Source organism: Dermacentor variabilis, chromosome 10 (assembly GCF_050947875.1).
Source record: "Dermacentor variabilis isolate Ectoservices chromosome 10, ASM5094787v1, whole genome shotgun sequence".
Lineage (NCBI taxonomy): Eukaryota > Metazoa > Arthropoda > Arachnida > Ixodida > Ixodidae > Dermacentor > Dermacentor variabilis.
In genome coordinates this window covers 53,242,900-53,258,555 of record NC_134577.1, presented here as the reverse complement: position 1 = coordinate 53,258,555, position 15,656 = coordinate 53,242,900, and the positions used below count along the sequence as shown (strand labels likewise).

The following is a 15,656-nucleotide window of genomic DNA, read 5'->3' as shown; positions in this document are numbered from 1 at the left end:
AGGAAAGCCAGCGCCTATTACACAAATCTCCCCACCCTCCAGTTTCCTTGGCTTCGCCACAGTGGTGACACCTCGTGGTTCAATGCCTCGTAGACAGCCTGTTTCAGGCATTATTCTTATTGCGATTGGCGTTGCACCGACTGCCATCGAGGCCAAAATAAATTTCTCGTACTATTGTTCAATTCTCAAGACAGGAGATAAGAGACGCATGGCTGGCAGGGAGGCTGGCCCTGAGGCTCACGAGAAACCGCGCTTACATCTGAGTAAACGTGACAAAACGGTTTCTTTATCTGCTCTTAAAGTGCAAAGAGTGGACTAAGCGATCACACTATGTATTGCCATTTCTTTGTCGTGTCAGCTACGGCGCGTTTGTAGATGCAAACCTACAATGAATGAAAAACAGGGTGGACACGTTACACGCCTTTCTTCTTAAAAATGATATGTTTCTCTACCGCAAGTACACGCTGATCACCATTTTCAGCTTAGCTTTAATTCTACGCAAGGGTTTCTCACGTTCTACAATAGGAGCGGACTTGACCTCCGTGTTCTCCACGTCGGTGGCTATAGCTGCCGACGCCGTCAGTTGTGTAGCGTGTAAGCTAGGCTTTATCGGGAAGTAAATTTTTTTCGGAACAGTTGTTTAACATATTTTACATGCAGTGACGAAGCCATAGCAGTATCTTACTGGTTTCGTTGAAGTGAACTACAATAATAATAATAAAATACGACGCGACAGCAGCCGCGCGCTGAGCAGGAGAGGGCTGGCGAAGCAATACAACATTGCACGTCTCACGGATGGCTCCGCTTAGCGCTGTCACGGTATGTCCTCACGCCCAATTTGGTGTCCCACATAATTTGAGCCAAACATTAAAAATATACAAATAACATGTAGCTGGACAGAACCAAGGTAATGTTGTTGGCTGTCGCTTGGAGACACTCAGATTATTTTTGCATTTCTCTTGTATACATATTCGACCTTAATTAATGAACTTTTCAAGTAATATGATCAGATGAAAATACGAATGATAAAATTCTAGAGCAATATAAGTAACTCCCGATACAGCTTTCTGTTACTCAATACGTTCTACATAAAAGTGTTTTGCCAGGCACAAACGAAGCCCGCAAATACACGCAGAGAGCCTCGAGCGTCCAGTCACGCGACAGTTTTATTCCTTCCGTCATGATGCTTAATTCTGACGTGACCGATGAAATCCTGAATATTTCAATTTGACTTCCAGTGCTGATGTTTACGAAGTGACTGTCTAGGTTGAGTTCTGAGGTAAAGTACAGTTTCCTACAGTTTAACACTTTCTTCACGTTGAAAGTAAGTTGTTAATCCCATATTAGGTTGACGTTCAATTGAAAAATATTAGTCAATGTATTCGCAAAACGCATGTTTTTTTTTAATAGGAGCCTGTTTTTGCTATCATCGTGGTTTGTATTGTTCATTTATGAGTGCGAAACTGTGAAAAATCAGTCTTAAGTAAGAATGGGCAGTAACCATATTGTATGGTGTTAATCAATAATCTTTAATGTTACAAATAAGAAAACCAGGACCGCCGTCTTCTTAAATATAAGAAATTGCGTGATAGTGGTGTGTTGTATAAAAACTCAATATAAATCTCAACGCATCAATACATTTTAGCTAACAAAACCAATGGTAGCGAGATGCCAGAGATGGTTTCTCCCTCAAAGCTCAAGGACTACGGTACTAATGCTCGTATAGAGAGTTAGTGTGTAAATAATTTCTATACGTTCATCCAGAAAACGTTTCGTTTTGTTTCAGTTGAAAGATGTGACAATGAAAATAGGATACCCGGACACGCTATTGAACCGGTCAGCACTCTACGAATACGTAAGTGCAAAGCAAAGCTCATCAGATTGCTGGAACACCTAAATAGCAATTTTCGTTTACCTCCGTACGTGTCAACAGAACTGATCGGAATTTTTAACTTCAATACAAGCATCATCGCTCATATAGTGGAACCTTAAAATAAATTGGTACAGTAGCCATGAGGAAGCTCAGTTAATTCTGTATATTGTAATATTCGCATAAACTGTTGTTCTTATAGACAAATGCAGGAATATATTCCCACAGAGGAAGCTTTTACTATACTAAATTGTACAGCTACCAATGTCTTAAGTTTATTAGTTGCACGTATATATGGCATCAACTAAAAAAAGCGCAGCCCTTTGTAACCAGAGTGAAAAACAAAGTTGTTTATAGGTTCATGCCAAGCATGTTTAAAAACAATTGGTGCCTGCCATACTGCTTAATATAAAACATATCTAAGTATGTTTGAACTGACAGGTGGGAAGTGACTTAATTTTATGAGTTGTTGCAGAAGGCCCCTAAGTAGTCTCACCTTTGAAATTTTGTCAGCTCATTTTAGGATAAGTACAGAGTATAGTCCTTTTATGTCGTCCAATTTTTCAATTAAAAAAAATCTAGTGTACTTATGGAGTAGACTGTTCGAAAGCTATGTCGATGTGCAAACAGCAATATGGGCAAATGCACACTGGCAAAGGTCGACGCATTGATGTAACAAAGAATGAACGTGATGGTAAATTTTGTTTAAGCCATTGCAGTGGAACGAAAACAAACACAAAGTACATGCAACCGAACTCTCCGGACTCAATGGTGACAATAAAACATTATCCTCGCATCGCAACAGCCCTGTGCTCGTATCATTAGCGTGTTTGGGGAAATTCGCGCACAAATCGGGAAGCACAGCATGTGTGAGGAAAGAACGTACACTATTGCCAGTTTTCATTAGAGACACAGATTCAAACATTCCACAAAGAATATTTGTTACAGTTCCTTTTACTGTATCAATACACCTGTGCTTCTAATTATCCGCTTGTCAAACAATCAAAGACGTCTTTTGCCTCACGGCATTTCTTCGTCGACGTCTCAAGGTGTACATTTACATCCATGGCTGCTTGCATATCCGCCTAACTTCTTTGGACCTCTGAAGATAAATATAAACATAACGTTGCTTAATAATTTTTATCAGTCTGGGACATGAAGAAAACCTTGAATGGGAGTAAATGCTGAACAGATATAATATAAAAGCCATTCGTATGAATAGCATTTGGTTTGATAACAGTAAGAATTCGATGTGACGATCGATTGATTTGTTGAAATTCACCCCCACCGTCGGCGTCCGAGACCCACCATGAGAGATGGTCTGCACAGGTGGCTCAATGGGTGACTTAGGTTCGAGGGACAAAGACGCTGCAGTAACGAACGAACAAAACTTGTATTTACAGATAAAATTACGAAGTTCAGTTACAAGAATGCATAATTTCAACAGCACATCGGTTGCAAAGAGTTACACCAGTTTGGACCACATAGGGCGACCCTATTTCGGCAGAGCCGATAGTGCTTAGCACCGAAGCCAGGTGCAGTACTACGATTGGAGTGCTGCGGCCGCCTTTTCTAGACGCCACGCTCCGCCCAATATCATTCCTGGCGAATTACAACCGGTTGGCGTCCCAACCGGACAATCCGTTCATCAATCACGGCGTTTAGCAGAACTTGCATGCGTGATTGGCCAGTCGAACAACCATTCATCAAAGAACACTTTTGTAGTACAGTTCACAGTGTAGAATCCTCACCCAAAATACACAATATCCAACAACAAAAGGGTGAGGGTCACGTCAGCTATACACGTCGCAAGTTCCGAGAAACGGCACGCGAGCACAGCTGGCGTAACAATTGCTGACTAACAAAACACATGCGCAAAACCTAAAAGCCAGGACATGTTGGGACCATGTTGTCAGTCCTCGAATACGTGCCCGACGCAACCAGATTCCAAGAAACCGAAGGCCATGTGGCGCCATTAACAACCACTTCTTTGCAAGCCAAACTGTCACTGAGGAGCACGGGATAATTGTCCACCCGCTAAGGTCGGCCCCGTGTCCGGGCCTTAAGCTGATGAAAACATTCCCTCGGCGTCTGGAAAACGAGACAGAACCGTAGGCTCCTGTGCGGTTCTAAGAACCCGCACGCCGGTCAGCGCGCGGTGCAAACCCATAAAAACTCATGAAGCTCGCGCGCCCGGTTTACACAGCGCGATCTCCGCTGCCCGCGTCCAGACCTGAGCCACGCATGCCCCAAGGTCACCCGCCAGAGCACCGCGGAAGTCATGCGCGCACGCTTATGAGGGCGCTTGACGCCCATTCGGGGAACCTGAAGCTGTGAATCAGTTCACAACCGCAAGGCGGTCGCCCGCAAGGAAAACGCCTTCGTGGATTCCGCGGAAGCACAACGTGACGGGGGTTCGGCGCTGGTGGTTCTCTCCGCTCCCCGACCTCTGCGGCAGTTGGGGTGCCAGCAGCGTGATTACTTTGCTTGCCTGCAAGACCCCACTCTGTGTCAACCGTTGACAGCCATTATTCAAGTGTGCCAAACAAGCTCGTCGAGACGCATGCCCACTGCCGAGATGACCCGCGCCGTGTTTCTGGGTTTGTTTTGCCGCCGCCCGTAGCGCGTCTTAAAATAACATTCAAATAATTGCCTGAAAAAAGATTCCCTTCATGTACTAGATTTTGTCATGTAATTTCGACCTTCATAACGTTTTGTGAGTGCAAGCTACTCAGCAAGACAGCCGCAGCTGAGGCTATTATCAGTCGCAATAAAGCAGGTCCAAGAAGATTCTCAAAGAAAGATTTGTTTAAAGAATACGAGGCCGATGCTGGGATCACATTGTGATCTCCCGGCAGCGCCACTTGATATGCACTCAACGAGGCCACATTCCCATAGCCACATCTCTCTTGCCAACGAGGTCAGGTGATTTGAAACAATTCGCGCGGTCGTCGCGTCGCGGAACATTAATATGCATGGCAAAGCCAGAATACGAGCACATGGCATGTCATTTCGGCCCCAGATAGAGGAATGAAAGGCACAAACGATGGTCAACCTTATTACTGTATTACTTGTGCATCAGGCTTTACAGCAGTAAGTTACGTATAAAGGAGACACTCGAATTCTCCGAACTCTTTTGGGTAACATGGACAAACGAAAAATACTTCGTTTTGTCAATATTGTTTGTAACTTCATTTTGATGAAACATGTATGTCATGAATATACCTTTGGCGCTGAATTACAAGCTACTGTATATATTTCTTTTCGTATCAATATGATGGACGAGAAGCTTGTAAGTGGTTGAGTATAGCGTGGGGGAGTGTATATACCTGCCTATGAAGCATATAATGTAATGAAATATCGCAAACTGAAATGCTTAAAATTTTGCTTTTTAGAGGACATTTATGTGAGCCAAGAAAACCGACTTCGGTGTCCTGATTATGAGGCTACACTTTTTTCGCGCTAACGTTGTCAACGTTACTTTGTCCATCTAGGTACGACCCTTTCCTTTGACTATTTCATTCACAGAAGCCTTGTACTACATTCAAAAAGACTTCAACACAATGGAATTGACTAAGTATCGCTCTCCAGACGAAGGACAATTAACGTAAGTAATAAGTGGTGTAAAACATAATGTGAGGGGCACAGTGCCAAGTTCTTTATCCTTAGACAAATTGTGAATGTAAATCCAGAACTGGTCATTATGCATTCTGGGAGCGCGGTAGACTGGACAAGAAACGGATACGAACAGGGCGATCACTGACCTGTTTGTGTGAGCTCTTTTTGTAGCCTTACGCGCTACAACTAAACGTGAAACTGCTAATCACCTACCAGCCCGTATTTCTGCATTAACCAGAACTGACCTCAAGTGTGCTTCATTTCATATTCTCAATAAACCAGAATATAATTTAGAGATTATGGTGTTGTTCAGCACTGCGCTTGCGACAATCAGGACCATAAGTACGAAGACTATGAGAGAAGTGACAAGTTCCTCTCTGCTTTCACGAATTAGTACAGATACCACAGGAATAAGAAGAGTGAACAAGCGTAATGCCGCAGTTTTGAAATCGATCAAGGTGATCTGTTAGGTACTGTAAATAGAGATTCGCAATGGATGTTGCAGATGCTAATATTGTTGTGGAGAATGCTACAGAAATAGCTTCGCATGGTGCGGAATAGCCCGTCTGAGACTTATAAAACATTCTAATCGTTTGCTTATAGATGAAACTAGAAAAGTAAAACCGAATCTCTACAAATGTTCTCTTAGGGTCACAGTGGGATAATCAATGTATCTACCAATCGCACCTGATACCTATTAATTATGTATAAAAAGGGAATTGAGTAAAGTTGGTTAATGACACAAGATGCCAATCGTTCTGTTTAGTATTTTGCTCAATATCTAGAATTCAGCTGCAAGAGTGCAGGTGCTAAAAATACTTTGATGTATTTCGCCATGCCACATAACACGAACCAATTTGTGACGCGTTGTTGCGCGAACATTTGCGGAACACATTTACCGTTGTTCTATCGCGCCGAAGCGTTGCAAGCAACTAGGGCTTGTGGTCAAATCATTTGAGTATATTCTCAGTGCAAGCAACCCTTAAGTTGGAACTTCGCAGGCCGTAATACAGAAAACCGGTTCAGTGCTTCCGAGTGGCTGTAGAATAGGCTGAAATGGCAGGTCGCTGTGTTACATTCATAACGCTCATAAGAAATTTATAGATTTCAAATGTGCTGAGGGGTATTTATAGCAGTTGAGGCTTTCTAAACCATTAGTGGTACACGTTTGGTTTTCTGAATAAAGCTGATTCTTCGGTTTTCTTTTTGTTCTATTTCGTGGTGATAAATGGTTAGAACGCACGTGTAATTAAACAAGTGTGAATTTCTGTCTTGCTTAGGCACGCCAATTGTAGCATGAACGACTGAGTAGCTTGCACATGCTACTACAATATGGAACGCTGAATTCAAAGAAGTGTGCCAAGCTTCCTGGGTTTCCATTTTTTTGGAAAACACTTTGTTCCAGAAGCTCCTTACGAACTTTATACAAAGATAGTAGGTGACAAAAACTGGTTTTGAGAGCGCTTGTCCATTCACATTTTTCTGTAATACATCTCTGTGTATGAGTGTTTACTTTATTAACAATTCACCTGGCACAATATCGGCAGCTCTAATTCTGGATTGAATAAAGGTCTCCCATTGTTTTAGGCAGTCGAAAATTTCTCGTGCAAGTGATGTGGAATTGAAAACACAACGAGTTGCCCTATTGTTTTCTATTATATTTAAGGAAAACGCCTGTGCGCAATCGCAATCATGTATAAGAAAACCTTTAATGATCGCATCAGACACATGGCGGCCACTTTAGCACTTGCCTATAGTTCAGTGCAACAGTGAATTCGAGAAAAAATTATACTTGGTGAAAGCTCGGTTTCGCGTTCTGGTACACAATCTAGGTTCTTAGGCATTAAACTTTGAATAACAGTGCACGGATAGCCGTGCGCTGTTAGCCAAACTTTATAACCTGTTTTAGCAACAAGCCAGGACCTACACCCTTCTTAATTACATGTTCTCACTGTGTCGCAATGAAATGGGAGTTAGCGTAGTCGTTCTACACATTTCTTTTCAAAAAAAGACAGACAATACTTTTTAAAAAATTTTGGGGATAAGACGCCCGTTAGAAAAAAATTATTTACCACTCCAAATTTTAATAGACAACGTAAGTGAACGCACATGTGAATTCCGACATACGAGCAACATGCACCACCTTTCTAACCAACTTGTGTTTAACAAACCTCTAAACTTCTGTGGCGAACTTGTTTTTATAATGAGCATGAAGAATTATTGAGTTTCTTTTTAAATAGTAGCTAACGTTGCACGCCATTAAGCGTTACTCAATAGACAATAAGCGGTTGCGTCCGAATGTTCATGAGCCTACTGTTTGTGATAGCATGTTAATACATGAACCACGTTCGCAATTTTTATTCTACAATTCTAGAAGTTTATTTGTGTAGATATTAGTTGACTGCAGTGCTCTTGAAATCTACAGCTTTCTACCGCTACGCGTAACTTTTCTGAAAAAAAATCGTGCTGCACAGTGTTATTGGCTTCTTCGTACTTACGGTTTACTCGTTTCTCCTTGGTTATGCGTGTAGTTGGGACCACAGTCCAAGAGATGGTCGCACGTTTCACGTCAGCCTTTCGGATTACATTGGTAAGCATCTATACTACAGAAAAAGCAAATTGCTTCGAATAAGAGTGTGAGTTGCCGTTTGACATATTACTTGCAAGTAATGCTATTTTAAGCCACACAAAAGGTAGTTTCAGAATTGTCGTTTACTTTTGTAATAATGACCGAAGTTGCCTTGCAATTGATGGTCTTCAGCGGTGAACACACATAAGGTATCATCAAAGGTAGACGCTTACCGTCAGCACTTCACCAGTGGCAATAAAATTAGAAACAGCTGGCAAAAATATGGGAGGTCGCTTAAGGTTAGCATTTAAGAGTGGAACGCGATAGCATTCAAAGATCCCCGATTGCTTCTCACGCTTCCCGGTAACTACAGCTTATGAAATCGTAACGTTTACCGGGAAAAGCTGGCGGCGAAAGCTATGCAAGCAGGCGAACTTCATAGTTAATTTTTTTTGATGATGTTGCAAGGAAACGAGCAGGTCGCGTCACTCCTACTAAGACAGACCTCAAACGGCAGCTGGAAAAGGGGTGTTTTCTCGTATATACAAACTACACTCCGCCGCTATCATGGCTGTTGTTGTGTGTGTAAGTCGAACTTTACGAATTTTCAGCGTCATTTTACTTTGAGAAAGTCAATCTATTCAGTAAAACTTAGGAAGCACGAGGAAGGCCTGCGTGGTTCAGGATGCGTGGTTCGTGATGATTCTCTAGCCTGCTGGCGCCGGCGCCCGCACAGACGCCCGCACTGATGCCGGATTTTCTTTGTTACGGGGACCTTAACGCCATCACGTTAATGTATCAAGAACATGCTGCCCTAAGTTTTAGAGTGCCATCTACTCGGAAATGTCACTGAGTGCTTAATCGCGTTACTATAGGTTCTGACACTCGAAATAAATGTTGACTGGCAAGTCTATATTCATCGCGCTCTTACTGAAATCGGCTTTAAAATATTCAAATAACGTTACCAGAAATGATTGCTGTTGCTTTTTTTAAAATGTTCTCGGCTTGGTAATGTAGACATGAAAGGCGAGTACCTAGTACCTGCTAAAGGCACACGCTTTTGCACAACACATCTTTGTGATACAGGTTGGTTTTTGCATAGAAAAAGCAGCAAACCAATTAATTCTTGTAACTTGTACCAATTGTAACTTGTTCTTGTGTAACTTATATCAATTCATTCAACTTACCACTGAAATATATCTGCAAAGCCAACAAAACTTAAGTTGACCGTCGTGTGTGAAAAGGAACCAAAATACAATAGACACAAGATGCCACTAAGTTGAGTCCACGGCATACCGATAATAAACCAGCTTCCTTTACGTCTTACATGGCTTTAATGTACCGTGTGCTTAACGCTTAGGAGTCTAACTATTACTTTGTACTATTTAGTCGAAAAGCTTCGAATTCGTGGCATTATACAGGGCTCTATAGAGTTGGGACTCCTAGAGACAAACAACAAACACTACGCAATGTTTCTAAGTCAGCCATTTGCGACTTAGCAATTCAATGGAAAAAAACCCACAGCAGTTGTTGCTACTGCTTACCCATTTGCACCTAAATTTATTTAGATGGCCTTGCAACTTCGATCGCACACTTCATGCGTTTATTTCTTCCAGAAATTCCCTACGCACTCTTCGCACCTCCCTTTTTTCAACAAGGACTCCCACGGTAAGAATTAGAAAAACCGACTAGTACCTGTGTGTTTATCTCTGTTCGTATATCAAATATATTTTAGTAGTGTGCAAGCGGATCAACTGTTTTAAACATGGTCAATGCAGGTTTACCAGTGCAGTATTGCTGCCGTATTTCATTTGGTAAACGCGTCTGGGCAATATTGAGATTTTGCGGGTAGTAGGCAATTTATCAACAGTTGCCGTTATGCGCGCCGTGACAACGGAAGGAATATAGACGCCGTTTCTGGATTACGTCGGTGAAGTCAGAATGGTATTGCACAGGTGCAGGTGAATTGAACGTCTTCGTGTCTTGAAGTTAGTATATGCCACAGATGTAAATACAGAGGCAAAAAAGGGGAAAAAATTCGCGGAAGCATTAAAAACTGAATTTTGGATACACCTCCAGCATAGAAAAATACAACGAACTTCAAAACGGAGCATTCCAGGTAGCATTTAGGGCTTTGCATGTTTTGGCATGAAGTTGACATTTCATGACATTGTATTCAGGATTTATTCCTTCGTTTTTATCGACTCATTTAGAAAGTCCCCCCTGTCATATCTGAAACCAACTCATTTGATCTTTACGTCAGGAAGGCTTATGTGGTGCCTTATATACTTGAGCTTTTCGCAGCAGTTTTAATGTGTGAAGTGCATGTCGATACACAGGCAAGCGTATGTCGTGGCTTCGCCAACATCATAGCAAGATCAAAAATCTTGGTGCAGAAGGTCCTTGGAATGTGCACGTTAGGTCATGGTAAACAAAACAATTTACGCGCTATCTGGACAAAGACTATATAGAGACACGTGAAAACAGGATCAAGGCTCACTTTCAATTCTAAGTGCCTGTAGATGACCAGTAGTTCCATGAAATGACATAGGAAGGAGAAGCCATATCTAGAATATTGCAACCAACTTGCCACTGCACAAATTAGGATCACCAGTGTGTCTACGTCCCCCTAAATCTAGTGAACTAAAGGAATTTCCTGATGTAAAAAAAGCCTCAGAGTGGCTACCAGAGGTGTGATATCAATGTCCCCCCAGGAATATTGCGTATCGCTAAATCGGTCGAATGCTCAGTTGAATCGGTTGAATTAAGTCCATGATAAGATGGGTCCTGCAATATTCTTTATGTAACGGACTATAAATCAAGCTGGTCAATTTTATTTCTCTTTCTCGTTTTTCCTCGGCTCTGAGATGCAGGTTCCTCCCTCCGTCTTTATTACAATCACCCATACATCCAATCGGGAGGGAAGATAACCGATGGTCATTAAGGGTTACGGACTGGATCCCAAGGGAAGGGAAGCGTAGCAGGGGGCGGCAGAAAGTTAGGTGGGCGGATGAGATTAAGAAGTTAGCAGGGACGGCATGGCCACAATTAGTACATGACCGGTGTTGTTGGAGAAGTATGGGAGAGGCCTTTGCCCTGCAGTGGGCGTAACCAGGCTGATGATGATGATGATGATGATGATGATGATGATGATACATCCAATCATATTTCCTGTCTAATAATCGCTAACGGCCAGTTAACGAGGTAGATAAGCTTCAAGAAAGGCAATAGCAAACAACCTTAGGAAGAGACGAAGGTGAATTATTGTTTACAAGTACTGCTATTTATTGTACATTAAGCGAAATTTTGTTCTTTGGCGCACTCGCACAGCTTTGGACAATGTGGGTGGCATCCAGGATCTACCTACGGAAAGTCTGCCATCTGTGGTGTACATTTAGCCCTTTACCCTATAGTTATCGGAAACAAGAAATGCAATAAAATTACCATTTGACGCTTCTAGTGTCCGAGCTCAAGCCTCCAAATGTTAACGTGCATGTTGCCGTTGTAGGTGAGACTCATGACGCTATGCAAATGAGACCATTGGTCTGAACTCACTTTATCACTGCCTAAGCTGGTTTTCTTGCGTTTGGCGAACGCTTCCACATGCAATAAAATTACGTCTTCGCGAGACACGGTAGCATGGCACCTAATGCCGACCAGGCAGCCCTTTTTAACGATTTGCCCTCCTCACAGGAAGTGAACTTTTTACGGGGATCAACATTTGTCAGTGTATTTGCCCTTTCTGTTGCCTAAGGATGCGAAAAAGAACTGCTGAGAAAGCGTACAGATCAAGCGAAGGCCTGTTCTCGCATTCTTGCAAACGCAGTTTATAGTTACAAGGCCAAAATATTTCCTGTGTCAATCTAACTTAGTACCATCTATTGCCTAGAAGGTAAGCAGCCGACGCGGTGTTAATTAACTCATCGATATGGACACCTGGCATTCCTAGTGGCCAATGAGTGCTGCAGTTTCACAGTGCCGCAAGGAACTAGTCAAATAGCTGTTTCCAATGCACCTGTTGTCGCGTGAGTCATTTCTAGTATCTGAAGGTTCAGATCGGGTGATCGGTGGTAGCGGTGTATTGCGTTTCTCTGCCGCCAAGGCTGGGGGTTACAGTCCGCGTTTGTCGCCGAAATCCGCAGCCCGTTGTTTCTCCAGGCGGGGGTATTCTGTAAGAGTCCACCTAGAGGACTGTCTATTTCACCCGTGCTGATTGGCCGGGGCCACTTGTGTCCTCCTCGCTCGCACAGCTCCATCCAATCAGCACATTTGCAGCTGCCGAATTGGACAGTCCACTATGTGGACTCTTACAGAATACACCTCCAGTTGCACTGAAAGTGATCATCCTTCTGTGGTAGTACACATTTCAATTACCTGTAGCTTTATTTATTGTTTTATTTATTTAGGTATTTGTTTGGCAGCGAAGAAGAGCGCTGGCCAATTATCAGCAGCAGCGCTACGCACAGGCCCACCGCTCCTCGTCGGACTTATTGATATGACTTCACCGTCAAGTTAGCCACTCCGAATAAGCAGCCAATAGACCTCTTTACAAATGATGGTAGCTGCAGGGTACCTTGAAAATATCGTACAACCAATGGGACGATGACCCAAAAGGGAATGTGATTTTCTCTTACGCGGGTGTGGTCAGCCTAGCGGGTTTGTCTAAATTAAGTGTTCTTTCGTACTGGTGTTTTGCCAACCTGCGCAAGGCGTTTTGTCACGCTGCTCTGCGGAAGCTGTGCAGGGTTGAACGCTGCACAGCTTCCGGGTGAGTGATTCTCGAGTTATATGGAAGCCATTCTGGACTTTTGCAGACGATTGCGACCAAGTTGGAATCGGACATAGTAAGGAAAGTTTTGAAATGAATGTAGAACAGCAGTTTGAATATGTGATTTTCAGTAATGTCTGCAGAATAGCAGATATTACCCATGTGAAAGCTTCAAACGGCTTATTGAGCGAAAAAGCCGCCCTCTGTCATCTGCACCAGTGAAACGGACGGTGCATTCCCATTGGCTGCGACACCGTGTCACCAGGGCGCCTTGACGGAACAGAGCGGGTGAAAGGAGACGCTTGCTTCCGCGATAGGGCGCCAGGTATTGCGTGAGGGGAGAGGATTTATTCACCACGCCACGTCATCCTCTCTCTCGCTCTCGATAATGCTGTGTCACCCGCGCGTTTCTTGTCTGCCCAAGCTGTCATCTGCTTTCCAACGGCACCCCGGTTAGGCCAAATCAAGATGAGCCAGGTGTATGAAGGTAACTGCTTTTCCTAGAGGAGTCAACTCGAAACACTACTCAGTGGCGTTCAAGCGGCCATCAATGCTTTCGCATTTACAAATCAGAAGAAATGCGTAGGCGTCCTTGGATTTTGATTTCATGCGAACATTGCGAAGAATTCCACATGCCAGAACCTATGACACCTCAGCCTCTTTTGCAAGACGAACACCTCGCAGAATTGGACGCATTTTCCTATCAGTCAATGCTGCTAGCAGACACGAAGGCATTTGTGGGCGAGGATGTTGCCCGTCAGCTGTCCTTAGTGCGGTCAGCTCAGCCGCAGCTTATACAGCAGCTTTCTTTGAATTTTGTGCCCACGCCACGCCACGCGTGATTCAACAAGAAATGACCGAAGTTCTGCCTGTGCCACGCCAACAGCTCCCTGTAGCGGTGCCTCTCAGTCAAGCTGAAGTGGTCACCTGATTCCGACTGTTCCGTGCAACTACAGCCTCAGCTCTAAATTACGCCGACATCGTACCCTGGCTTTGCCAAAAGGCACTGTTGCGTTGTTGTGCCAGCTGCGTCTATCACCTGGACCTGCTGTCGCAAACTAGTGCCGTGCGACAGATCAACACCCAATGCGAGTTGGGTGTGGCTGTGCCGGTCATACTGCTCGCCCTTGTCAAGGCGGATCGCGTTGACACACATGGCATTCCGGGGTACCGACATGCCACGTTTATTTTACAGCTGTTGCAACCCTTCCTTGGCCCTATCATCCAGTATTCGTCCGATGTCTATCGCCCGTCGTTCGCGTTCTGCGCGCCGCCATTAATCATGAGTGATGCGACCTCATTCTGTGTTTTGAGGAGATGAGTGCTGTTTGTCGCCGTCCACACGGCAGAGGCTGCTGCGCCGTCAAACACTAAAAGTCCTCACTGTCGCCCATCAAATTTAACCGCATTTTGTGGAAGGTGTGTGCTCAGTAGCTCTCGTGGACACTGGGGTCACCGTTTATTTTATTGACGCACAATATTATCGCTCGCTTTTCGAAGTCACGACGCCTTTCTATAGGTTGGCCCCTGACACAGCAACTGCTCGGCATGTTCACCGTTTAACGGTATGTAGAACCATACGGTCATTGAATATGTCGTGTACTCTTTTGAAATAGTCATTTCTTTCTCTCATGACGCTATCGACTGTAGGGATTCTATTTTGCACATTAGCGCCGTCTTACATTGCGCACGAGCCGAAGTTGAACTATCACCAATTTCAAACGTGATCATGGCTCACGTTCCTTTCATTTACATCAAACTACTCATGAACCAAAGAAACGAACATTCCGCACAACACCTGAGCGCTTCATTCCCGGTGCTGCAGCAATCTCTCCGACTGAATCGCTCTATTCCTTCAATCTGGCCTGTTTCCTACTCGGAAAGCTGTTGTGCTACGTTATGCTGCCGAAGAAATTACGGAAGGCTGTAACAATCTCTTTGTTTCAAATCCGATCCCGTATCTTGTGACACTGGTTTGAGGAGAATTGATTGGTGGTGTGGAAGACATGGACGACATGCAAGTCGTTGGCGTGTCAGTTCCCATAGCTTATGTCAGCTACTCTACGTTCAGTTCTTTATCTACACCTTGCACATTGTTCACCGATGTGTTTGGTTCCTTCACTGCCGTATACTCTACACCGATTAAGTGTTGCCAGACTTTGTGTGGCTTGGAAGAATTTCGTTCTTCTTTTAATGTTTATGCAAACATTCTTCATAGGCACGTCCACCGTTCGGCATCGCACCCACACCGGCTTCCACCCCACCATTTCGACAACGCCTGTATCGCTTATGTGCAACAGACAATCATGTTATCAATGAGCAAGACAACGACCGGCTTCGCCGCCGAGTGATTCGACCATCACTTCATTTGTGGGCGTCTCCTGTTGTCCTTCTTAGGAACACGTATGGCTCTATTTGCTTCTGTCTAGATTGCCAGTGAAATAAGAAGATCATTCGCGCGGACATCTATGTCGTACGGTAAATAGATGATGCCATTGACTGATTAGAAAGAATTCTTTTTTTTCTTCAGTATATTTGTGGTCGGGTTATTGGCAAGTGCCAGTGGCAGAAGTGGATCGTCCGAAGACAGCATGTTTTACTTGCGTTTGCTTATAAGAATGTAACGTCATGCCCTTCGCTCCGGACTTGGTACACGCACCTTTAGCTCCTGTAATTTGTCCTGACATTCCTAACAAACACCGACCTACGGCTGCACTCAACAAATTGCCGCTTTGTGTAGTAAGACTGCTCACATTACTCTGTCATGTAGTATCGAAGGCCAGCGTCCTCACGAATCTAACGAAACTTCACGTCATTGCTGAATTTTCTAA

General features: G+C 43.8%; 1 protein-coding gene across 16 annotated transcripts in view; it reads left to right on the top strand.

Annotated features, from left to right (window-relative positions):
• The window catches only part of LOC142560552 (phosphate-regulating neutral endopeptidase PHEX-like), a 97,882-nt gene that overhangs the window by 62,350 nt on the left and 19,876 nt on the right, over positions 1–15,656 (top strand). For all 16 annotated transcript variants that reach the window (XM_075672754.1, XM_075672753.1, XM_075672738.1 and 13 more), the window contains 4 exons: positions 1,787–1,855; positions 5,365–5,477; positions 8,020–8,078; positions 9,674–9,725. In XM_075672754.1, coding sequence (XP_075528869.1) covers positions 1,787–1,855; positions 5,365–5,477; positions 8,020–8,078; positions 9,674–9,725 — 293 coding nt within the window. The remainder of the gene's footprint in view (positions 1–1,786; positions 1,856–5,364; positions 5,478–8,019; positions 8,079–9,673; positions 9,726–15,656) is intronic.